Here is a 25,662-nt window from a genome sequence, read left to right on the forward strand (position 1 = left end):
GAGAGCCGCGGGGACCCAGCGGGGCGGGCGGGCGGGGCGGCGCTGACCACGCCCGGGCCGGAGGGGCGGCGCTCTCGCCGCGGGACTCCGGGCACTGCCTCCCGCCGCCGCGCTGCCCGCCGGCCCGCGGGGCCAACTCGTCCGCCGCCGCCGCCGCCGCGGGAGCCGGAGGTACCGGGGACCGCGCGGAGGGGGCGGCGGGCGGGGGCTCCAGGGTGCGGCCCTGGGGACGCCCGGGGCGCGGGTGGGAAGGGGCGCCGCGAGAAGGCGGGGCGAGGGTGGGCTGCGGAGGCGGCGGGGAGGGCTCGGCCGCCGCCCGGGCCACCTGTTCCGGAGGGACATCTGCGTGCGCGCCGACTGGGCGCGGCGGTCCCCGGCCAACTGCGCCCCGAAGTTGAGCGCGGCGGCGGGACCCGGAGTCCGGCCCGCGAGGGGAGGAGCAGCCCCGCCCGGGCCCGGGTCCCGCGCCCCGCGCCGGCGGAGAGGGGCCGCGGGGGCGGGAGGCCCGGGGCCAAGCCGGGTGGGGAGGCGCGCGGCTCGCTCCGGGGCGCGGAATCGTCTCGGGAGGCCTGGCCCCGGAGGGGGTGCGGCCGGCTGGAGGGGGGCGGGAGGCGTCGGCCCCGGGCCAGGAGGGGTTGCCGAGGCTTCGGAAGTGCCGGGGCGGGGGCAGGGCCCTGCAGGTGGAGGGAAGGGCCCGGGTCGGAGCACCCCCTCTCTGGGATCCCGACCACCCCTCCGTCCAGCTCGCTTCGCTCCCTCCCTCGGGTCCAGATGGGAACCGCGGAGTGGGAGTGGGGACGGCTTGGGAGAGGCTCCCGCAGGAGTCTCCGCGTCCACTGCCCTTCGCTGCTGGGGGGCGGGGGAGCTTGCCTCAGTTTCCTCATCTGACACCCTGCAATAGAAGTTCCCACCTCCTGGGCAGACTCAGCTGAGCCTCTGGCTCTGAGAGGGTTAAAAACCACCACCACCCCCACCCCTGCATCCACCCTTCCCTCAGGAGGACACCCTTTCCGCCTCCCGTGCCCCGGAGATGCTGAGTGATTGCCTGCTCCTCGCTGGCGGGGGTTGGCAGAAGCAGGACCCAGGCTGGCCAGGACTGTACCCTCCATACCTCGGTCTTCGCTGGGTGTTCCTGCTCAGAGATCCCCTAGGCGGGACTCCCCAGGCGGCCCAAATACAAAAGAAAGGGAGAGGCAAGATGGAATCCTGTTCCTCTTCCTCCCAAACTTGTTCCTAGTGCCTGGGGCAGCTGTCTGCTAGGACAGCACGGTATTAGAGGACAGACTCCCAAATAGAAATTCTGAAATATGTCTCCTTTCCTTATACCGATGGAAGCCCTTCTAGCTGTCTAGGTTAAAGGTCCCAACTGGGATAGGAGGCCGAGTAAGGAGGGGGCTGCCAGGGACATTTGGGACAGGACTGGCACAGGAGGAAAGGAACTTGAAATGTGGAACAGCTCTTTCCTCCCCCGCCACCACCCTCCCCACCCACTGCCGCCCCTCCAGGCAGCTGGGTGTAGGGCTCCACCAGCCATAGAGTCACCGAGCTCTGCACTCGCGCCGCTTTCTCTCCGGAATGCACTTCCACCCGTTGGACCTCCTAGGTGAGCTCACAAGTCCTGCTAAATGCCCTGTGTTTCCATTGTTCCACTCCTCTCCAAGCTGGAAACTTCTGGATGAAAGGAACCGTAGTACCTGAAACCCCAGTGCATAGTTAGTGCTCCCGCAATGGAACTTGAATGAATTACCTGTAGGAAGTAAGGGGAAGATACCCTATTTGCACCCCTGGAGAATCCTGTTGTGAAAATTCACCACATTTGCTGAACTTTTATAAAAATACTTTTTAAACATATTTGAATATATCTTGTCTGTAGAAATTTTTTCAAATTCCTCGCCTCTCTCAAACCTTTTTTCACTGTTTACTTGGGTCACATTGTGTTAGTTAATGGATCGCGTTTGAAATTTAGGCGCTTTGGGATAATGCTACATTGAACTTGCGTACGTGTCCATTGCCCGATTTTTCCTGGAAAGAGCATCCCCTAGTCGTCACTGCATTTGAACCTCTAGAAGGGCCCTACCTGGAGTCAGCTGGCTCTCCAGAGGGCCTATACCATTTCACGCTTCCTCAGGCTGTGAGCGTGCATTTCTTGTTATTTACTAGAAATGAAATTACCGAGTCAAAGAGTATGAGCGTCTAGGATCTTTGCGTGGTCCCTGCCACCCCTCTGCCACCCCCACCCCTATTCATGGAGCTGTAACTGACAAGCAGCACCAGGTATGCTGAAGGTGGACAGGGTGATCTGACATATACGTACCTTGTGAAATGACAATATCTGAGTTTCTGATTCATTTGTTTGAGCTCATCAGCGAGGTAATTGCCCTTTGTCTGGTCTCTTGGTGGCAAAGACTTCCCAGATTATCATTCGGCTTTTTTTTTTTTTTTTTTTGCTGCTGCTGCTGCTGGTGTGTGTTCTGGAAGAGCACCTTTTTTATTTCTACTTTCCTTCATCTGTGTGGGTGCTTTTCGATCAAGGAGACTTGGCTGCATTTATGAGCTGATGGGAAGAAGCCAGACGTCGGCGTGGCTGAGTCCCGGCGGCGAGGCCCGTCTCCTGGATTGAGGTCCCAGAAGATGCAGGAGCTGGGGGTGTCCGGCATTGGTCGAGGGAACTTCTGAGCAAAAGGGAAAATGGCCAGGCTGACACCTTATGAACCGGCTTTGATCGTCATGTAGGGAGGTGGAAGAGTTCAGTGGAGAGAAAAGGCTCTGGTCCTCAGGCCCCAGCTCCCAGTGCTGTTTGCCAGCCTCATCCCCTGGGGTCCTCCCTGCTTCCCTGGGAGGTAGCAGGTGTTACCACCTCCCCACCCCCCACCCCCAATGGACAGACTCACCAGGGAGGGAAAGTGCCTTGTTCGGGTTGAGTCAGCTGCAGAGTAGCCGGGATGCATCCAGAGTTGGCTCTCCAGGCATTAACCGCGTGCCCCTGAGAATCGCTCCCCTCTTGGTGCGTCCGTTTCTAGTAGATCTCAGGAAACTGCGCCCATCTTAGTGAGTGAAAGTCCCTTCCTCTCCCGTCTGCCTCTGTTTGTTTTCCCTCTGGACAGACCTCAGTGGCTCCAGAAGCTTCCAGTGGAAGCCAAGTTGGCCACAGGACGGGAAGAGCCCTTCCCTTCTGCCTGGTGCCCACCCACCGTGCCCTGTGCCCACACTCTCGGGCGGGAACACACTGCACATTCTGGAAGTCAGACCTGTGCAAAGTCTGACTTGGCCAACGGGGAACCTGAGAGTGAAGCAGGAGAAGTGGTCTTCACATCCCCCAACAGACTTGATTTGAAAGAGCAGAATCCCTCATCCCGGATGAAGACACAGAGAAAGGTCCCTGCCCCCGCCCACTATCCGGTGGTCTGAGGTCTTCATTTGTACCTTCCTACAGGGTCTCCAAAGCAGCCTCCTGGGGGTGGGGGGGGTCAGCCAGCCCGGGATTGAGCCCTTACCAGGTGCCAGACACTTTGTTATTTAATCCCCTCTGCAGGGGCGCTGGGGTGGCGCACTTCCGTTGAGTGTCTGCCTTCCCTCATCTCAGGTCGTGATCCCTCCGTCTAGTCTGCTTCTCCCTCTCCCTCTGCCTGCCTTTCCCCCTTGTGCCCTCTCTCAAAATAAATGAATAAAATCTCAACAACAACAACAACAAAAAACAACGCTCTGCCAGCTTGTGCTGTTTGACCCATTTTACAGAGGAGGAAACTGAGGCTCGGGGTTAAGCACTTTTCCTTTATGGTGGTGAGTTTGAGCTTCCAGCACCAGAGCAGTCCCAGGTGAACTTGGCTGGGCCACAGGCAGACTCCTTCCACTGGCAAGGGGCGTTGGAATCCCAGCTGTGCCTTGGTTGCCCCAACTCTTAACCCTAGTTGGTAACATGAGCACCTGCCTCACAGGGCTGTCGGGAGCATTAAATTGAGTTACTCCAGGAAAACCGCTTTGACCAGTGTTTGTGCACAGTAAGCCCTCAGGAAATGTATACTGTTACTATTAACCACGGAGCTCCAAGCCTGATGCGGAGCCTTTCAGAAATGTCAGCTCAAGCAGCTCCCCACTCCCCACGGGAAGGTGAGTGAGTCCTGACACTGGAGAGAATATGGACTTTTAATTTTTTTTCTTAAGCTTACTTATTAGAGAAAGTGTGTGTGTGTGTGTGTGTGTGTGTGCACGCGCGCGCGCTCATGAGGTAGGGGGAGGAGCAGAGGGAAAGGGACAAGTCGGGGCTCGATCCCAGGACCCTGAGACCTTGACCTGAGCCAAAGTCACATGCTTAACCCACTGAGCCACCCAGGCGCCCAGAGATCGTAGAGTTTTCAAAACCTTTCTGGAGACAAGATAGTGATCTGTATACACAGCTTTAAATGATGTTTCCTGTGACCCAGGAGGCTCATTTCTAGGAACGAGTCCTAGAGAAGTAATTAAGGATGTGCTCAAAGACTGAGTGCAGAGATTCACCCCCGTGTTGCCCATAAAAGCAGAGAGATGGAAACCACGTTTCCGGGAGTCAGGACAGGAAATAGGCAAAGTGAAGGGCGGATCTGCCATGGGAGATACTCTGTACCCCTGCAAGATTGGGGTACAGAGCTGTGTTTGTGGACACGACATGGGGGCGAAGCATACACTTCCAAGCAGGCTTCATCTGTGCTTCGCCGCAAGCACACAGCCTGATGAGTTTTAGGAAATGTGTACAGTTGTGCCTCTATCTAGTTTCACAACAGAGGGGCCCTGCATGTTTTTAAATGAAAAATAAAGCAAGGTGTAGAACAGTAGTACGTCGGATACGTGCTCCCTCCGTGTGCACATGGCTGTGGGTCAACTCCGCTCCGTGTCTGCGAGCGTGCCAAGGGCCAGGTCCCCCGGCACATGGAAGCATGGAGAGATGGAGAAGAATCTTCGTCTCGTGCTTTTGCCTTGGGTCTTAAGTGGCCTTACACCGTCTTCAGGGTGGGGTAAAGCAGGGGTCACTGCGGGGTACTGACTGGACGTACAGTCCAGTTGGGGACAGGACGTGAGGGCATGAAGCCACGACTGCCATCCCCTGCCCCCCATGCAGCTGGGAACGGGGTTTCGGTGGACCCGGTAACCAATGGCAGCTCCTCGCTCCTGTTCTGGTTAGGAGGCTGCTGAGACCGGATGGGGGGATGTCTTGGGACGTGGGAAGCATGTGCTACAGAAACGTGGGATTCCCAGAGCCTGGTGGAAACCCATGGAGTTGGTTTCCCTTTCACGTTTTTAGCGTCATGTTCAAGGGCACCTGGAGTATCGGCATGGTTTTCCTTCACACCTCGGTCCTCGCACATTGATGGTGCCGTCCCTCCGTTACTGTCGTTTACAGCCTCAGGAGAGTGGACGATGTGCGGCTCAGTGCCCACGTTTCTCAGCTCCCAGTATCCTCCACGGCCAAATGCACCCTGGCCATTCCCAGTGGGACTCACCCAGGGCCCTGAGGGTCCACCCCTGGTCTGGGCTGTGGACTAGGCCTGGGATTAGGGGTTCAGGGCTGCTCACATGCCCATTTGTTCGGAAGGTAGCCACGAGTGCCAGTACGTGCAGTGGGGACCCAGGCCACGGCCCACAGTGGGAGGTGTGCTGAAATCCAGGCAGCTTCCCAGAGGTGGTGTGCTCCACTCACCTAGGTCAGGAGAGATTCAGGGAGGAAGCAGCATTAGAGGACTCAGAGCAGACATCCGTAGGTGCAGATCCTGCCTCCCGGGCTTACTGGCCCTTCCGCGGTGGGAGGGTTGCTTCTCCTCTCTGTACCTTCATCTTCCAGCACGTGAACGGGGACCATACTGGTCGGCATGATGATGTAGGAGAGTGATCAGTGCTTGGCAGGATGCCTGACATGTGGTGCCTTTGGCAAGCGGCAGCTCTTCCCACGTCTGATGGTTGAGAGGCTGCGGGGCGGGGAGGATGGAGGGACGTCTTGAGGGAAAGGAAAGAACATATTGCAGAAATCTGGAATTCCCAGAGGCTGATGGCTTGAGCAATCTGGCAGAGGTCAGCCTGGCTGGTCCGGGGGTGGTGGGCCTGGGGTGCGGGGGCGGGGGGGGGGGGCGGTGCAGGGGCTGCAGGGGACGTGCCCACGAGGCCTGGAGACCTGCTTGGAGCAGAGGCAGGAAGCCAGGGAAGAGGCTGGGGTGGTGGGTCTCGAAGCAGAGGACAGAGTCCTGAGCTGGGCTGTGGTCATGGGGCCGACGTGGGAAGGAGAGACGTGTCAGGAGAGTGTTCCGAGAGGGTCTCTCCCCCTGCTTCCCAGGGGAAGAATTTCTCCTCCACTCCTCTTCCTCTGGACTGTTGCAAGAACCTCGTAACTGCTTTCTTGTTGACACACATCCCCTGTGGTTTAGTCTCAAAAAGCAGCCAGATCCCGAAGAACTGTAAGACAATGGCACACGATAGCCCTTTCCTCCTCAGAAGCTCCCAACGGCAGCCCTCCCAATCGGAGAGACAGGTTCTTCCAGTGGCCCTCAAGGCCCCCTATGACCTGGTCTCATTATCTCTCTGACTTGCTCTCCTGGTGCCTTCTCCCTCCCATTTTACTTACTCTGCTATTCCAACACCTTAGGCACACATGCCCCAGGGCCTTTGCACTCACCAATTTCCCTCCTGAGACACACTTCCCCCAGATAGCCCTAAGGCTCAACCCCTCACCTCCTTCAGCTCTTGGCACAATGTCAGCTTTTCAGCTTTTCGGAGAGGCCGTCTTCACCCGTCTGTGCCTCCCAGTCCACGCTCCCTGCTGCATTTTTCCACACAGCACATGTCATCCACCTGATGTATTTCTTTACTTGTTAATTTTCTCCCACTGGAATTTCAGCTCCAGGAAGCAAAAGACAATTGGCTTTGTTCCCTGCTGTCTGTTTCCAGATGGTGGAGTGGGGCATGGCCCATAATAGGTGTTGAGGCATTTGTCGAATGAAGGATCAGGGGACTGTGTGTGATGCCAGGGGCTTGATGGGTTTCTTTCCAAGAAGACTTTTGTAATCAGGGACGCCTGGGTGGCTCAGTTGGTTAAGCAGCTGCCTTCAGCTCAGGTCATGATCCCAGAGTCTTGGGATCGAGTCCCACATCGGGCTCCTTGCTCGGCAGGGAGCCTGCTTCTCGAGAACCTCTGCCTCTGCCTGCCATTCTCTCTGCCTGTGCTAGCTCTCTCTCTCTCTGATAAATAAATAAAATCTTTAAAAAAAAAAGACTTTTGTAATCAGGTTGAGCCCGAACTCTCTTATCTGTGAATTGTCATCCTTTTGGTCCCATTATCTGCCTGTGCTCTTGGCCTGGCACCAAGGGGCAGGTGACCCTGAAATACACTGCCTGGAGAGGTCAGTGAGGGCCAGTTCTGCTGGAATGAACAGAACTGGTAGCAGAGACACCAGCTTTGGAAGGTCTTTCTAGAAGGGTCCTTGGAGATTATCTTTCCCAGCTCTTTATTTTACAGATGAAGAAGTTGAGGCTCCGAATTGGGAAGAGAGAGGTCAGACTCCACGATCACAGAGCAAGTGTGTCCAAGATAGAAAGCAGTCCCTTGCTCAGGCAATACACCATTAGCGAAGGTGGTTAAGACGAAGCAGACCCAGTACGGTCGGTGCGGTCTGTGTGCGCAGACTGTGCGGGGCAGGGTTGACGCTCTCTTTTGCTGCCAATTATTTGTAATCTTTCATACAGTTAAAAAAAAAAAAAAAAAGGAAAAAGTGAAGCAACCCGGGAGCTTTCTTCCAAATACAGTGAGCTCAGGACTCTTAACTCAGGCTGGAATTTACAAATGCCTTTTCCGTGGGCATTTCATTTGCCAGGCGGGATCTTATCTGATGAAGAGTTTTCCCCTGCTTCTTGTGCCTCTGTGACCGCTGGGCATAGAAGATGACCAGCACAGAAAGCTCATCCATTCCCACCATCCTGGCCCTGCAGACGTCCCAGTAAGCGTGTGTGTGTGCACGTGCCAAGACTGCAAATGTGCAGGAGTCAGGATTCATGGTGGGTTATGTTGCCTGGACTGAGCACAGAGCTGGGGGTGGGGGCAGCGTGTGGGGTGGGGGTGGGGAATGACTTCACCCTGCTCCTGAGAAGCCAACCCCAGGCAGAGCTGGAGTGACCCTGGAGGGAGGGATGGCCTCCGGGAAAGAGGAGAGGTCTATGCCTGATAATCCTGGGTTCAAATCCTATCTCCTGGGTTACTAGCTCTGCCCCTTTGGAAAAGTCACCTTTCCTCTCTTGGGACCAGGAAAGACTCAGGTATTTAAATATGACAATCAAAAGTATGTGACCTTGGGGCGCCTGGGTGGCTCAGTGGGTCAAAGCCTCTGCCTTTGGCTCAGGTCATGATCCCAGGGTCCTGGGATCAAGCCTGAATCTGGTTCTGTCTGCTCAGCAGGAACCTACTTCCTTCTCTCTCTGCCTGCCTCTCTGCCTACTTGTCATCTCTGTCTGCCAAATAAATAAAATCTTAAAAAAAAAAAAAAAAAAAAAGTATGTGACCTTATTTTGTACCCTCAGATGGTGAGGCAGGACATGTCAGTTACACTTTCTAACAGGCATCCGCATCGTCTGCAGATGGCATTCACTGAGGTTAGTTACCTGGGCTGATCTTGGCTTTGTGGGCAGTTTAGGGATCATTGACTATTTGTTCAGAAATTATACTTTGGGCCCCTGCTCTGTCTGAGGGCTTGTACTGGCCACAGGGAATGCAACAATGAGTAAAAACAGCCTTCCTCCCTGCGCTCTGGAAGCCCACATTTACATCCAATCAGTGTATCTTTGTGTCTTTAATCAGTCCCTTCAAAAAAGACCTTGGGTTGTTTTCAGCCATTGGCGATTGAAAATCCCTGACCTCTGAATGCGCTTATCTACAGATAAATTTACACTGTTACAAGACAAGGAGAGAGGTTAAGCATTTGTGTAATTTTGAGAGGTGTTGTTTACTTGTCCTCGGCCACTGGAGTTCATACCATCTGGCAAGCCTACAAGCCTTGGGCGAGGCGCCTGTCCCCTCACAGCCTGGCCAGAAGAATGTGTTGTCCAAGTTTTGGATTTTGCCCATCTGACAGGTGAGAGATGCTGTACGAAGTGTTTTGATTTGCCTTTCTCTTACTTAAGAAAGAGCCTCACTCTTGCTTACATATTCAGGGGCATGTTTTACGTGTGTATGTACGGACTTTGGCCCCTTTTCTTTGGTGTCCCTGGTTGTCTTCTCCTTGATTCCTGGGAGCTCTTTAGAGGTTCGGAAGGATCGGACTTTTGGGATCCGAGGGGCACAAAACTTACCCCAAGTTGTCACTTCCATTTTGACTCCACTGATGGGATTTCGGAGGCAAAATCCCACCATGAAGCAATTGGGGTTTTTCAAGGAGTCAGATGTATTCATCTTTTCTTTTACGGCTTCTGGATGGATTTCGTACGTAATTAACAAAACTTTCCCAACTCTGAGGTTATAAAGGAATTTGCCCATGTTGTTTGGGTTCTAAATGTTTATAGGGTCTGTTATTTTACATTTGGACTTGATCCTGGGGCGAGTTCTGAGATGTGAATACAGCCTCTACTCCCGTTTCCCAACACCTTAGAAGACCTAGTTTACTTTACTAAAACCTACTTTACTAACTGGAAATCCTGCAGTGGTTGGATATCCGGGGACCTGACCATGGCTGTGATAGCTTTTGTTTCTTTGCCCTGTTTGTTCAAATGCTAAGAGTGCATTGTTTTTGTTTTCTGGTTTTTGTGTGTGTGTTTTTTTTTTTTAAGATTTTGTTTATTTGATAGATCACAAGTAGGCAGAGAGGCAGGCAGAGAGAGAGAGGGGGGAGGAAGCAGGCTCCCCGCGGAGCAGAGAGCCCGATGCGGGGCTCGATCCCAGGACCCCGGGATCATGACCTGAGCGGAAGGCAGAGGCTTTAACCCACTGAGCCACCCAGGCGCCCCTGGTTTTTGTGTTTTCTAAAGACTGCCTTGTTTCAAGTATGGAAACTTCACAGCATGTTTTAATATCTAAAGAACCTGCAATCCTTCCTCATTTTTCCCCTCCTTGTCAGAGTTTTCCTAGACGTCTTTGCTTGTTTATTTTGGCACATGAACTTCAGAATCAACCTGTCAAATTCCAGAATCACATAGGTATTTTTGCTTTTGTTTCCTTTGTGAGAGAAGACCTATCGAGAAATACGTTTCTACAGCTGAGGTCAAAGAAAGGACTGTCTGTGCTCTTTTCTAGAAATTTTATGGTTCCATGTCTCACAGCTCGGTCTTTAATCCCTTGGAGTTTATTTTTGTGGATGGCGTAAGAAAGTGGTCCAGTTTCATTCTTTTGCTTGTAGCTGTCAGGTTTCCCAACATGATTTCGTGAAGAGACAGACTTTTCCCCATTGCATATTCTTTTTTTTTTTTTTTTAAAGATTTTATTTATTTATTTGACAGAGAGAGATCACAAGTAGGCAGAGAGGCAGGCAGAGAGAGAGAGAGGAGGAAGCAGACTCCCTGCTGAGCAGAGAGCCTGATGCGGGACTCGATCCTAGGACCCTGAGATCATGACCTGAGCCGAAGGCAGCAGCTTAACCCACTGAGCCACCCAGGCGCCCTCCCCATTGCATATTCTTGCCTCCTTTGTTGGAGATTAATTGACCATGAAAGCATGGGTTTGTTTCTGGACTGTTCTGTTCCACTGATTTATGTGCCTGTTTTTGCACCGGTTTCCATACTATTTTGATGGCAACAGCTTTGTTGTATTTCTTGAAATCTGGGATTGTGATCCCGCCATCTTTGTTGTTCTCTCTCAAGATTGCTTTGAGTGTTCAGGGTCGTGGTGGTTCCATACACATTTTAGTAATATCTTGTTTAACTTCTGTGAAAAACGTTATTGGTATTTTGATAAGAATTGCATTAAATCTGTAAGTTGCTTTGAGTAGTATGGACATTTTAACAGCATTGGTTTTTCCAATCCATGAACATGGACTATCCTTGCATTTGTGTGTATCATCTTTCATTTTTTTAATCAATATTTTACAGTCTTCAGAGTACCAGTCTTTCACCTCCTGGGTTAAGTTTACTGCTAGGTGTTTTATTCCTTTTGGTGTAGCTGTTAACGAGATCATTTTAATTTCTCTTTCTGCTACTACATTATTAGTGTGTAGAAACACAACAGATTTCTGTATATTAATTTCTGTATATTCTGTGACTTTACTGAATTGATTTATCAGGTAGAGTCGTTTTTTGGTGGAGTCTTTAGGGTTTTCTATATATAGTATCATTTCATCTGCAAATAGAGTTTTGCTTCATTTCTTACCTATGCTGATGCCTTTTCCTTGTCTGATTGCTGTGGCTAGGACTTCCCATGCTGTGTTGAATGAAAATTGAGAGTGGACGTCCTTATCTTGTTCCTGATTGTAGAAGAAAAGCTGTCAGTTCTTCCCTACTGAGTGTGATGACAGCTATGGGTTTTTCATAATGGATTTTATTATGTTGAGGTATATTCCCTCTAAATCTATTTTGTTGACAGTTTTTATCACGAATAGACGTTGTACTTTGTCAAATGCTTTTTATTTATTTATTTATTTATTTATTTTTAAAGATTTTATTTATTTGACAGACAGAGATCACAAGTAGGCAGAGAGGCAGGCAGAGAGAGAGGAGGAAGCAGACCTCCTGCTGAGCAGAGAGCCTGATGTGGGGCCCGATCCCAGGACCCTGAGATCATGACCCGAGCCGAAGGCAGAGGCTTAACCCACTGAGCCACCCAGGCGCCCCTCAAATGCTTTTTCTCTATCTATTGAGATGATCATACGGTTTTTATCCTTTCTCTTGTTAATATATGATGTTGATTGATTTGTGAATATTGAGCCATCCTTGCATCTGGGGAATAAATCCCACTTGATGGTGGTGAATTATTTTTTTCCTCACCCCACCCCCCATATTGATTTTTAAAAATATGTTGATGGATTTAGTTTGCTAGTATTTTGCTGAGAATTACTGCATCTGTGTTCATCACACACATGTTATGGTGTCTTTATCTGGTTTTGGTATCAGGGTAATGCTGGCCTCATAAAATGAATTTGGAAGCTTTCCTTCTTTAGTTTTAGAAGAATAGGTATTGGGTTGGCTAGGTGGCTCAGTCAGTTAGGCATCTACCTTCCTCTCTGGTCATGATCCTGGAGTCCTGGGATGGAGCCCTGCATGGGGCTCCCTGCTCAGCAGGGGTCTGCTTCTCTCTCTCCCTCTGTGCTCACACTCTCTCTTTCAAGTAAATAAATTTTTTTAAATCTTAAAAAAAAAAGAAATATAGGTATTTACTCTTCTTTAAATATTTGGTAGAGTTTGCCTGTGAAGCTATCTGGTCCTGAACTTTTGTTTTGGGGGGCTTTTTGCTTACTAATTCAGTTTCATTACTAGTAATCAGTCTTTGCAATTTTTCTGTTTTTCCTGATTCAGTTTTGGAAGGTTATATGTTTCTAGGAATGTGTCCACTTTTTCTAGGTTGTCCGATTTGTTGGTGTATAATTTTTCATAGCATTCTCATATAATCCTTCGTATTTTGGGAGTGTCAATCAATTATTTCTCCTCCATTTCTGATTTTATTTATTTGAGTCCTTTCTCTTTCTTTCTTGACGAATCTAGCTAAAGGTTTATCAATTTTGTTTTTGATTTTTATGAATGCTTTATTGCTCTTAAAAAAGTCTAGGATAGAATTTGATGCAGTATAGAAACTTACTCATTATTTTATCTACATCTTCTGAATTCTTACTTATATTTGATCTACTTATTTCTTGGGCTAAGAGAAGGGAATTAAAATCTCTTATTAGTGTGTTTCAATCTATTTAACCTAATATTTTGTACTTTCTAATTCCTGGAAATCACTGCAGTGTTACTTGGTACATTGTAAATTATACCTTTACATTCTATATGGCCCTTCTTGGGCTCATTTAGTGATGGTTGGCTTGAATTCTCAGTCTTGTTTTGAGATCATGGCCTTAGCTTTGTTTTTGTTCTTATTTGTCTTTCTACCTTTGCTCTTTTACTTTCAACTGTTCAGAATCCCTTTGATGTATATTTCAATCTCTCAGATACAGGATAGAGTTGGATTTTTTGCTTGGGATCTCCATCAAAAATCTTTCTTTTCATAAAGACAAGTGAGTTAAGCCTGCTTACATATATTGACACCGCAGGTTTCTCATTTCAATGTCATATTGTGTATACATATGCAGATATGTCTTCATCCATGTAGAAGGGCTCTATTCTTTACTCTTTCACTGTGTTTAAAAAAAAGAAAGTCCCCCTGTTATCTGGGAAATCTTGTGTTTTTGTTATAGTGGCTACCTTTATATTCACACCTTTATATACTACTTAGTTTCTTCTTTCTGTAGACAGTATTGTTTCTCTTCTAGGAACAATAAACTTGTTTCCTCTTTTTTGTTTCCCTTGCGCTTGTCACGGTCCCATTTCGGCTGACACTGTACTGAGTGATGAAGGCGTATCTTCTTTCCGATCGTTCTTGGTCAGGTGACACTCATGAACACTCATGTTGTCATTGCCACGAAAACCTGAAGAAGTGTCAGCAGCTAGGGAGGACGTTCTGGAGACAACAGTGAAGCACTTTCGAGAAATGCCACATGACCCACACGTGATGGGTACAGGAGGTGATCCTGTGTGGGAAAACCCCAAGATCGAGAGCCACGTGCTCTTCCAACTGAGCCAGCCAGGCGCCCCTTGGTGATTGTAAAATCTGACGAAACCATTTTTTCAAGATAAAAATTCTGCAGGATAAGAAAGCAGACTGACACTGTTTAATGGGCAGCATTTTAGTTTTTTTAAGTGGGCACATAACAGTGCGTCTTACTAGATGCGGTAAAATCGGCAATGTTATCCTCTTGTTGCCGCCTTTGTACTTGAAATGTGCTTAAACTTTTGCTGTTGGATTTTTTAGCTCTTACTGCTCGAGATTAAAGATGAGGTAACTGCAGAGCGCATTGCACTTTCAACCCCCTTTCCCGCTTGCCTGCCAAGTTTGGGGTAGTTAGATCATTTCCGTATTGTCTGGGCAGGTACCATTTTCTTTCCATCTGACCTCTTTATTCTTCCCCTTTCTCGGGGGAGAGAGGATGCCGCAGTTAAATACATGCAGTCCTCTTACTGCCGTTCTCTAAAGCACCAGCTTGGTTGGCTGGAGTTGATTCTTTGGTCTCCCTCAGAGGAGCAATCTTGCCTAAGTCCTTGTACTTCGAAATTCTTGGCGTAATCTTTACATGGAGTTATTTTTTAGAAAAGATTGTATGTATTCATTTGAGAGAGAGAGAGAGAGAGAGAGAGAGAATGAGAGGGACAGAGGGACAGATTAAGAGGGAGAAGCAGACTTCCCAAACCCGATGTAGGGCTCGATCCCAGAACCCTGGGATCGAGACCTGAGCTGAAGGCAGACACTTAGCTGATTGAGCCACCCGGGCGTCCTGTAATCTTTCTATTTAAAGAACACTGTGGCTCTAGGTTAATCTTGGCTCAAGATTCCTTTCTCTGATGACCCTGTAGGTGTTGTTCCACGGTCTTCTATTTTTAAATGCTGCTACAGAGAAATCAGATGCCAGCCAGATTCTCTGTCCTTTGTCCGTGCCTTGAGCTCTGTATGTAGCTCCCCAGAGATTTACCTTTGTACCTTTAAAGCCCAGTGATTTTACTCTCCTGTGTCTTGGGACTTATTGTTCTGGGTCACTGTTCTCTAGCACATGGTGTGCCCTTTCAGTTGGGTCTGTGAAATTAGGCCTTCCCCTATTTCTGGAAGGTTTTCCTGAATTATAATTGCAGCAATTTATTCTATCTGTCTGTTTATTTCTTCTTCAGGAGGTCAGTTGTATGTGTGTTGGATCTCCTCTGCAGTCTGTTTCATCTTGTTTTGGTTCTTTGATTATTTCTGCTGAATTTTGTGACTTTTTCATTTTAATCTTTATAGCTCTTCCTGTACTTTGTCTGGAATCTGTTCTCCTGGTTATTTCTTACCATCGAGTCTTCGTTTCTGAAATAGTCTTGTATTTTCCTTCTAATTTGTTTCTGAGGTCTGTTAGTTCTCACATCACATACTATCTCATTTCTTGCTGTCACTTTGACCATTTCTTCTCCAGCTCTTGTATTTCTGCTTTTTGGTCTGCATAGCTGGGACTACAGGTATATATACATACATACATATATATATGTATGTATGTATATGTGTGTGTGTGTGTGTGTGTGTGTGTATAATTTTATTTATTTATTTGACAGACAGAGATCACAAGTAGGCAGAGAGGCAGGCAGAGAGAGAGAGGAGGAAGCAGGCTCCCTGCAGAGCTGAGAGCCCGAGGCGGGACTTGATCCCAGGACCCTGAGATCATGACCTGAGCCGAAGGCAGAGGCTCAACCCACTGAGCCACCCAGGCGCCCTATTTATATATATATATATTTTTTTTTAGGGATGCCTGGGTGGCTCAGTGGGTTAAAGCCTCTGCCTTCGGCTCAGGTCATGATCCCAGGGTCCTGGGATTGAACCCCGTATCGGGCTCTTTGCTCAACAGGGAGCCTACTTCCCTTCCTCTCTCTCTTTGCCTGATTCTCTGCCTACTTGTGATCTCTCTCTGTCAAATAAATAAAATAAAATCTTTTTTTTTAAGATTTTTGTTTTTATTTATTTGACAGAGATCACAAGTAGGCAGAGAATCAGGCAGAGAGAGAGAGAGGAAGGGAAACAGGCTCCCTGCTGAGCAGAGAGCCCGACGGGGTTCGATCCCAGGACCCTGAGATCATGACCTGAGCCGAAGGCAGAAGCTTAACCCACTGAGCCACAGGCACCCCTTTTTAATAATTTTTATCTATCTATTTGAGAGAGAGTGAAAGAATGAGATGGGAGAGGGCCAGAGGGAGAAGCAGGCTACCCGCTGAGCAGGGAGCCTGATGTGGGGCTCAATCCCAGGACCCTGGGATCATGACCTAAGCTGAAGGCAGATACTTAACTGACTGAGCCACCCAGGCATCCCTGGAATTACTTTTTAAAGTTGTGTGTGTGTATGTGTGTGTGTGTGTTTCGTTTCTTTCTTTTTAAGGTTTTACTTACTTGACAGAGAGACACAGTGAGAGAGGGAACACAAGCAGAAGGAGTGGGAGAGGGAGAAGCAGGCTTGCCTCTGAGCAGGGAGTCCCATGTAGGGCTCGATCCCAGGACCCTGGGATCATGACCTGAGCCTAAGGCAGATGCTTAACAACTGAGTCACCCAGGTACCCCTGTTTGTTCTTTTTTAATTCATGCCATAATTTTGTATTAGAGTTTTTTTCATTTTGTGGGAATATTTTTATGGTGATTTTTCTTTGTACGTAAGAGAACATTAGTATTCCTTTCCCTTTTCATTCTTGGAGTAACTTTGTATGGACACTGTTTTTTTCTTTTTTTTTTTTATTCCTTTAACCATTTTTTAAAAAAATAATCAAATTGGTTGAATCTTCCTGGATCAGCATTTAGTAGGTTTTGGTGGAAATTAGGAGAGAAACCAGGCTAGTTCTCGAAGTTTCTCCCATTTTTACGGAAATTGATTATTCCTTTAAAATATGACCAAAAAAAAAATAAAAATAAAAATAAAAAAAATAAAATATGACCTTCTGGGGCGCCTGGGTGGCTCAGTGGGTTAAGCCGCTGCCTTCGGCTCAGGTCATGATCTTAGGGGTCCTGGGATCAAGTCCCGCATCGGGCTCTCTGCTCAGCAGGGAGCCTGCTTCCCTCTCTCTCTCTGCCTGCCTCTCCATCTACTTGTGATTTCTCTCTGTCAAATAAATAAATAAAATCTTTAAAAAAATATATATATGACCTTCCTTGGGGTGCCTGGATGATGCATTTGGTTAAGTGTCTGACTCTGGTTTCAATTGAGGTCATAATCTCAGGGGTCCCGAGATCGAGCCTTCTATTAGGCTCTGGACTTAGCATGGAGTCGGCTTGGGATTCTCTCTCTCTCTCCCTGCCCCTCCTGCTGTGTTCTCTCTCTCAAATAAATAAATCTTTTAAAAATAATAAAAAATAAAATAACATATGACCCTTTTCTGGATCCACTGTGCTTTGGCCTCACAGAACACAATTGGCTTGAGTGGGCCACCTGCCTCCAAACTTGAACTCTCCTGGTTCACTCGGAATACAGCTCACTCTTCTGACTTACTCATCTTCCTCTAAGAAGTGCTAATTTCTGTAGGCTTCCACTTCGGGTCCCCTCTGCACCCTGTTCCTCCCCGGCTCACTGCTATATCTGGTGGACTCAGGAGCTTGGGGCCTCATTTACATGTGAGTTGGGGTTTATGGGTTTTTCGTGCCCTTAGTGTCCCTAAAGCTGAAGCATGTGGTTTATTTTCTGTTTCCTGTGCTCTGTATGACATCAGCAGAGGAAGAAAAATTCAGAACCAAGAATCTGCCCTGTTTGGAAAAACAAGTCTCTACCTCCCTCATTTTGTTGGTAACCTTGCCCAAAGAGCAAGCCACTGTGGACCCGATTCTGGCTTTAGAACATCTTAAGGGCTTCAGAGAAGAAACATTGTATAAGTTCTGCTCTGAAAAACTGCTGTTTTATAAAAATCACCTTCTAGTAACTGTAACTCCGACTTCTTTTTTTTTTTTTTTAAGATTTTATTTATTTATTTGACAGACAGAGATCACAAGTGGAGAGGTAGACAGAGAGAGAGAGGAGGAAGCAGACCCCCTGCTGAGCAGAGACTCCCTATGTGGGGCTCGATCCCAGAACCCTGGGATCATGACCTGAGCTGAAGGCAGAGGCTTAACCCACTGAGCCACCCAGGCGCCCCTAACTCCTACTTCTTAAGTAGAAATATTTACTTATGACTCGAAAGATGGGAGAGGGGTACAGGGCCAGGACTGTGAACTCTTCAAGCAGGATTTTCTAGATCTAAGTTTTGATCTTCCCACCAAGGAGGGTCTGAGTTCCTGATCCTGTCCTGTCTCCAAAAGTATCCCTACTTTCAGCTTGGTAGACTTTTCCTTCATCTCTTTCTTTCTTTTTCCCCTGTGTGTGTGTGTGTTGGTTGGTTGGCGTAACAGGAAGTCCAGGATGTACCAACTTCAGGCATAGCAGCATCCAGGTGTAATGATGACATCATCACGCATCTCTTTCTCTCCAGTTCTTGTCTCTGCTGGCCTTGGGGCCAGCGTCATTCTCTGTCAGGCAGGCAGGCTCGCCCTCCTGGCTCATGGCTCCATCTTAGCACCTCCATTAGAAGGCACGTGACTCTGCTTGGCCTGGATTGGGTTAACGTGCCCTCCCCGAGCTGCTCACTGTGGCCTGGAGAACATGGCACAGTCATTAGGCAGACTTGAATCGTGTGCCCACCCCAAGAGCTAGAGAGTGAGGTCTGTGAGGTGGAGGCAGTTCCTCAAAAGAAATCAGGATACTGTTGTCAGAATGGATGCTGGGCAGGCAAAGCCAGCAGACAGCCACGCCGTCTGCACTGGGAATCACCAATGCAGGTAACATCTGCCCCTTTTCTCTGGCCATGCAGCAAGGCCCACCTGGGGTCCAGAGGAGCTGCCATTCCAGTGATGTCCCAGGCAGTGTGTGACCAGAGGGTGGTTCTGAGACTCCAGGACAGAGGGGACATATAAAGTGCTGTTTTGGGATAAATAGTGGCCTGAGAGGAGATATGTCACGTCCTACCCCCTGTGCATGTGACTGTGACCTCCTTTGGAAAAAAGGGTCTTTGCAGGTGTTAAGGATCTTGAGATGAGGAAACGATCCTGGCTTAGCCAAGTACGGGCCGTAGTCCAATGACGAGTGTCCTTGCAACAGAGGAGGAGAAGAACATACATGGGAAAAGGCCGTGTGAGCGCAGGGGCAGAGGCTGGAGGAAGCAGCCCCAAGCCTGGGCGGGGGTGCTGGAAGGGGGCACCAGAAACTGGAAGGAGCAAGGAACAGTTCTCCCCTAGAGCTCGAGAGGGAGTCGGGTCTGGTCAACACCTTGGTTTCAGACTTCTGCTCTCTGGAGCTGTGAAAAAAGTTGGCACCTGTTGTGGTCATTGGTCTCAGCAGCTACAGGAAACCAGTACAGCGAGCGGATCAGAGTTGGGTCCCTCTTCTGTTTCCTTGGTTTTGTGGTTTGTGACTTCTGCTGGGCTGTCTGCCTCCTGAAGCATCTCCAGGGAGACCTGGGGTGAGGCAGTCCTTGCTGGGGTGGGGGGCAGGAAGGGCTCCCTGAGGGCACCAGCTCCACCCTCCATGGCTGTGTGACCCTGGCAGAATTCCTGTCCCTCTCTGGACCTCTGGGAGCCAGTCAGCACCCATCCCAACAGCCCGCGCGGTTCGGCGTGGACCATGTCTGACCGTCACCGTGACTCTGCTCCGGTCAGGGTCCACCAGCACCAGGCTGAGCTGGATGGACACGGGAGCCAAGGAAAGGTCAGAGGTGGGGTGGCCCCTACTGTGGGCCATGAAGGAGGGACAATGACCAGACAGAGAAGCCATTTCTAGGCACTTGGACCTGGTCCCTAATGCCGGTGCCCCTGACTGGGGGGGCCCACGAAGCTGGTGCTGAGAGCCCAGTGAGCAGGGAGCGGTCGGGCCTTTGGGCCTTTGACCCGCCGGCTGGGTGCTTCTCACCCTCACTTCCTGCCTGAGCTGGATCACGGGGGTCCTGATGATGGGAAGCCGCAGAGGAGCTCAGAGCAGGGTGGTGGCTCAGCAAGCTAACTGGAAACGGCTCCCTGGGGCAGGGAGGCAGGAGGAGGCAGTGGCCACGTGCCAGGCTCTGCTGACAAGGGCCAGGACTTGGGCTGCAGCTGTGAGGCCCATCCCGGGGGGCCAGGAGCATGCTTTGGACCTGAGGTCACACGGGGATTGGGCTGTGGCCAACTTGGCCCTGTGCACAGTTTCTATTCCTGGGTCTTGGGCTCCGGGACCAAATAACGACACTGCTTGGGACTGGCACTCTCCATGGGGGCGGGCGCGGGCTCAGGGGGCACATCGGGCCTCCCCAACAGGCCCAGACCCCACCCCACCCCACCCCAGAAGAGCCAGATCACCCCAGTGCTGTGGGGCCCCTGGGAGGCCGGGGCCTCGATCTGTACAGCTCTCTGCCCACTCCTCAGTGTGGGTCACATGGGGTTAAAAATACTCAGGACCAAAATAGCCTCTCCTTGCAGGGGAACGTGAGGTTCTTGATTTCTAGTGGCGCTGCTGCCCATGACCCAGCCGGGGATCCCAGGCCGCTCCCCGGCTCTCCAGCCCCCTTTCCTTGCTCACACGCTCTTGACTGCTTTTGTCACTTGCCGATTTGCTGACTCGCTGACCAGCCCATTCATTAATTCGCTCATTCATTCATTCACTGATTGTTCATGGATTCCTGCCCTCGTTGCTGGGCTCCTTCCTTGACTGACTCACCCCCACACTGAGTCTTTGCTCGGTGGCTGCGGACTGCATCCCTGGGGCCCTCTACTCGAGATGCTGAGGAAAACCAAAAAAGACCCGTCCCCGTGGGGTGACGTTCCGCATCAGTAACCCACACAAATGAGAACGAAACGTCCCGTATGGCAGAGGAAGTACCGGCGACTGTAAACTCCAGAGGAGGCCGTGAAGGGACAAGGGAGGTGGAGTTTGGGGGCCTGAGAGGCCCCACAGGAAAAAGATGATTTTTTTTTTTTTTTAAGATTTTATTTATTGAGAGTGAGAGTGAGAGTGAGAGAGAGAGCACGAGGGGGAGGAGGGAGCAGGAGTAAGAGAGAGAAGCGGACTCTGCTAGCGGAGAGTCCCATGCGGGGCTCGATCCCAGGACCCCGGGATCATGACCTGAGCCGAAGGCAGACGCTTCACCGGCCAAGCCACCCAGGCGCCCCAGGAAGATGATTTCTGAGTGAGAACAAGAGGGAGGGAAGGGACCGAGCCAGGTGAACAGCTGTGGGAAGAGGGTTCCAAACAGAGGGGACAGCGTACACACAGGCCCTGAGATGGCAGTGTGAGGGGCATGGGTCTGAGAAAGAGTGAGCAGCCCAGTGTGGCTGGGGGGGAGCCGACGACCCCGAGAGACGCAGGTGTGAGGCCGGGATGGGGGCCATGCGGGACCTGGTGGACCCGGGCTTCCCACATCACTGAGGGTCTCCGCAGACAAGTGACATGGCCTGGCTAGTGTCCTCGGAGTGTCCCTCTGGCCACCGGGGGAGTGAATCCATGAGTGAGCCGATCAGCGAGAGGGCGAGTCGTCTGTGTGTGCCTACTGTGTGTCAGGCTCCGAGCCGGGCTCTGGAGGGGGGGAAGGCGCACAGGGCCCTGTGGCGCTTCTGGAGGCCCACCAGGCTAAGGCTCTTCCAGCAGTGTCCCTTTCCAGGAAGCCACCTTTCCCTGGCTCCGCTGTCAGCGGTCACCAGCCTTGTCCGTGTCTGTGTCCAGATGGCCTCCCTGCCCGCTGAGAGCTCCCCGGGGGCAGAGCTGCACCTCTCTCTTAATTTCTCCCAAGCATCCTGTGGGGCCGAGAGAGATCAGTGAGCCAGTGAGCCCGTGTGGCTGGGGCGTGAGGCCTCCGTGAGCCCGCCGCCCTCCTCACTCTGTGTCTCGCCATCTTTTGCAGATGGATTTGTGGGTGCGGAGCATTTGTGGAGGGGCCGTGTTCCTGTGGGCAGAGGAGTGTGGCTGCTGAGCCAGGGCGTGTCCCCCGGAGAGCTGCCTAGCTGCCCGGATCCCTACCTCGCTGCCATGGGCCACCCAGGCTGGTCAGTTACCAGCCAGAGACGTCACCACGGGTCCCAGCCTTCCACCAGGGGGGCAGGCCAGAGGCTCAAGTCCCAGCCTCCTGGCACTGCCCTCGGGCTAGGAGACCCTTCTGTCCTGGGGAGGGGCTGACTCCAGCCCCCGTTAACCCCCAGGCTGCCTGCCCAGTCCCTCCATCCCTCTGTGTGTCCACGCTTCCTGGCCTCTAAAGGAGAAACAGTCCAACCACCCTTGGGGCTACGGAGAGCCAGAGGAGGTGCACACGGGCCCCAGGAATTTAGAAGGCGCTGGGTAAACGGTGGCCGGGGTTCCGTGAATAGCGGTAACAGCCTGGGTAAATGTGTACTCAGTCGCTGAAGTGCCAGGTGCGTTCCCACGCCCCCTGTGCCACTTCTCTCCCAGGCTGGACCGTGGCCTGGCTTCAAGCCCCCGCCCTATCACTTGCCTGCCCCGGGACCGCTTGTGAATCACCAGACTTCTCCGTGCCTCGTGGTGGTGGGGACAGTGATCCCCACTGCATAGAGCAGCTGGGAAGGTTTAGAACGTTTCATGTGTGTGACTTCCTGAGCAGGCCACCTGGCACGTGTGGTGACGGTCAGCCCTTTAGTGGGTTCCGGTGTTCTTGCCTGCAGGTGGGAAGCGTGAGCTCAGTGAATTGCCCCACGTCTTAGCTGGTTCGGGCAGATGTAAGGTCCTGTGCCTCCCCGGTGTTCCCATAGCCCTGCCCTTGGGGACAGAACCCAGGCCTGTTTCATTGCCCCCAGCCGCTTGTAAGGCCCCCAGGTTGTTCTTGTCTGCTGGCCAGGTGGACATCACCAGGAGAAGGGTGAGGGTCAAAGGGCAGCAGTCCTAGGCGGGGTTACCGGCTTGCAGCACAATCTCCCTGCCTCTCTCCCTCCAGACCTGTGTCTCTAGGAAGCACGGCCCAGGGTAGAGGCTGGGAAAGCCAGACACTTAAGAGACTCCATTGTGTCCGAGACAAGGACTTTAGGACCCAGCATGCATCCCTGGGTGCCTGGAGCCCACCAGCCCTCCAGGCTTTGGGTGCCAGTGCCCAGGCCTGCCCAGGCCCCAGGCTTTCCTGCTGAAAAGCCCGAAGGCTACTTGGCAGTGTGCCCTCCTGGAGCAGCTCCAGGCCTGGCTTGTGGAATTGAATGGGGCGGAGGGGTCCATGTGCTGGGCATCAAATCACGGGCTGCCAGTGGCCCAAGGGGCCCAGGCCTCACCAAACAGAGAGGCCCGAGTGCCTTGTGGCAGAGGCATCGCTTCTGACAACCCTCGTCTGTGCCAGACCCTGGCCTGGGGCGTGATGGCCGTGTGTAGCAGGTAGCACTGGCTCAGTTCCCGGGAAGCTCCCAGGTGTGTCACAGAGAGCAAAAGGGACTCTTCCCAGCCTGCGGCCCCTGGCCTGCCATTCCGCTTTGCAGGTGAAGGAGGAAGGAGGTGGCCCTCGGAGCCAGCAGGTCCGTGGGCTTTTGGAAGCTAACACTGGCCATCACTGGTGCTCGTGGGAAGTGTTCTTGGGGCCGGGGATGCCAGCGGTCTGCCCGAATGTGACGCTCGTCTCTTACAGACCGGCCGGTTCCTGCCGCGGGCGCTCGGCGTCATCCGGGGAGAACATGCCCGGGCCCCCTAAGTGCCGGCTGCGGCTGCTTCGGGGCGCCCCGAGACAGCGGCTCTGCACCCTGTTCATCATCAGCTTCAAGTTCACGTTTTTCGTCTCCGTCATGATCTACTGGCACATCGTGGGAGAGCCCAGAGGCCAGAGAGAGTTCTCTCACTTGCCTGCCGAGGTCCCCTGCCCCCAACTGGTGCCCCCTACGCTGCTGTCCAGCACCCCGCCCCCGGGCAACATCTTCTTCCTGGAGACCTCAGACCGGACCAACCCCAACTTCCTGTTCATGTGCTCGGTGGAGTCGGCCGCCAGGGCCCACCCCGAGTCCCGGGTGGTGGTCCTGATGAAGGGGCTGCCCGGCGGGAACGCCTCCCTGCCCCGGCACCTGGGCCTCTCGCTCCTGGGCTGCTTCCCCAACGTGCACCTGCTGCCGCTGGACCTGGAGGAGCTGTTCCGGGACACGCCCCTGGCGGCCTGGTACGTGGCCCGGCGGCACCGCTGGGAGCCGTACGCGCTGCCCGTGCTCTCCGACGCCTCCCGCATCGCGCTCATGTGGAAGTTCGGCGGCATCTACCTGGACACGGACTTCATCGTCCTCAGGAACCTGCAGAATCTGACCAACACGCTGGGCACTCAGTCCCGCTACGTCCTCAACGGTGCCTTCCTGGCCTTCGATCGCCACCACGAGTTCATGGCGCTGTGCATGCGCGACTTCGTGGCCCACTACAACGGCTGGATCTGGGGCCACCAGGGCCCGCAGCTGCTCACGCGGGTGTTCAAGAGGTGGTGCTCCATCCGTAGCCTGGACGACAGCCACGCCTGCCGCGGCGTCACCGCCCTGCCCAGCGAGGCCTTTTACCCCATCCCCTGGCAGGACTGGAGGAGGTACTTCCAGGAGGTCAGCCCCGAGGAGCTGCAGCGGCTGCTCAAGGTCACGTACGCCGTCCACGTGTGGAACAAGAAGAGCCAGGGCACGCGCTTGGAGGCCACGTCCCGGGCGCTGCTGGCCCAGCTGCAAGCCCGCTACTGCCCCACGACGCATGAGGCCATGAAGATGTACTCGTGACGGGCCTGCTGGGGGCACCCTCCCCACACCACGGGGGGTCCTGATGGAAGAGGACTCCCGGCCACCTTTCTGGGCAGCGGGGCGAGATGGGAGGGCCCGGGACAGGGAGGCCTGAGTGGCCACAGCCTAGGATTCGGGGCGGGCCCAGGGGAGGGTGGGCAGCTGTCCGCCCCAGAGGTGTGCTTGCTTGTTGGACCCACTTCAGACCCCCAGGTACGCTCCCTCCCGGGCAAGGCCGGTGGGACACCCCACCCAGCCTGTGTGCTTTCTCAGGGTGCAGGCAACGAGTCGGGGGTGGGGAGGGCCCCAGCCCCGAATCAGCTGTCGTGCACGTCTGCATCTTCTGGACAGCACACCAGAGCTGTGTGCACTAAAGCAGCTTCTGGGCATCTCAGGGCAGCCAGCCCAGTGGGGGCCAAGGTGCCCACAATGAGAGCATGAATGGAAAAACCCCAGAACAGGGGTAGGAAGGAGAGGGGATGGGGGAGGCAGCAGGAGTGCATACCCGGCTTCATGAGCTCCGGTTGGGGGTTGGGGCTGGCAGGGGCATTGCTCTATCCTGCCTTCGGTTTCTTTGTCAGAGGCGCTGAGTGGCTGAGCGGCTGAGCTGGCCTGGGGAGCCCTGCCTGTTCACCCCATTCTCTTTCCAGAGATCTTGCAAGGGTGATGTGCACCTGCTGGCTACTCCAGGGCATGGGGGCGGGTTTTAAGAAAACCAACCCCCATCCTGCCTCCAATAAACACAGGATAATAAACATAATATAAGCGGCTCCCGGACACCGAGTGCGTGGTGGTTGATAAAAGGAATCCACTGCACAGACCCACAGTAGCCCCATTCTGCAGATGGGAAGCAGCTTGGGCCAGAGGTGGTCATGATGTGCCTGAGGTCACTCAGCCCTGCCTGGAGAGCAGAGTTCTGGGACCCTGGATGGGGGAGGGGGCAAACAAGACACCCCAGGAGCCCATTACCCCAGTATGTGCATGCTGTCCCAGGCCTAGAGGGGGAAGGTGTTAGGGACTGTGGGGTCCCCCCCTGCCTCATTTAGATGCCTGGCTCAGATCCTGGGAGAGAGCAGAGGCTCCCTGCTGGCAGCGCCAGGCCTGGGCCAGAGGAGAATGCTCTCTGCCAGGTGCAGCCCTGGCCCCGGCTGGTCTGCACCGGGGAAGCCCCATCTGAGAGCTGGGTGCTCCAGCCAGGCTGGAGAAGCACTTCCGTGCGGGACCAGGGGTGCTGCCAGGAACCCTGGGGCTTGGCAGGTTGCTCT

General features: G+C 52.5%; 1 protein-coding gene across 3 annotated transcripts; it reads left to right on the plus strand.

The window, feature by feature from the left end:
- Nucleotides 1–93: 93 nt before the first annotated feature.
- A4GALT (alpha 1,4-galactosyltransferase (P blood group)) lies at nt 94–25,157 on the plus strand. 3 transcript variants are annotated; one of them, XM_032346047.1, is made up of 3 exons: nt 94–171; nt 21,577–21,718; nt 23,144–25,157. In XM_032346047.1, the coding sequence occupies exon 3, from the start codon at nt 23,249–23,251 to the stop codon at nt 24,395–24,397; it is 1,149 nt and encodes a 382-aa protein (XP_032201938.1). In that variant the 5' UTR covers nt 94–171; nt 21,577–21,718; nt 23,144–23,248; the 3' UTR covers nt 24,398–25,157. The 3 variants fall into 3 exon arrangements, with proteins under 3 accessions (XP_032201938.1, XP_032201939.1, XP_032201937.1); XM_032346048.1 differs by having other exon boundaries at nt 23,290–25,157; XM_032346046.1 differs by having other exon boundaries at nt 21,577–25,157.
- The last annotated feature ends 505 nt before the right edge of the window (nt 25,158–25,662 follow it).

Source organism: Mustela erminea, chromosome 6, assembly GCF_009829155.1.
Source record: "Mustela erminea isolate mMusErm1 chromosome 6, mMusErm1.Pri, whole genome shotgun sequence".
Classification (NCBI taxonomy): Eukaryota; Metazoa; Chordata; class Mammalia; order Carnivora; family Mustelidae; genus Mustela; species Mustela erminea.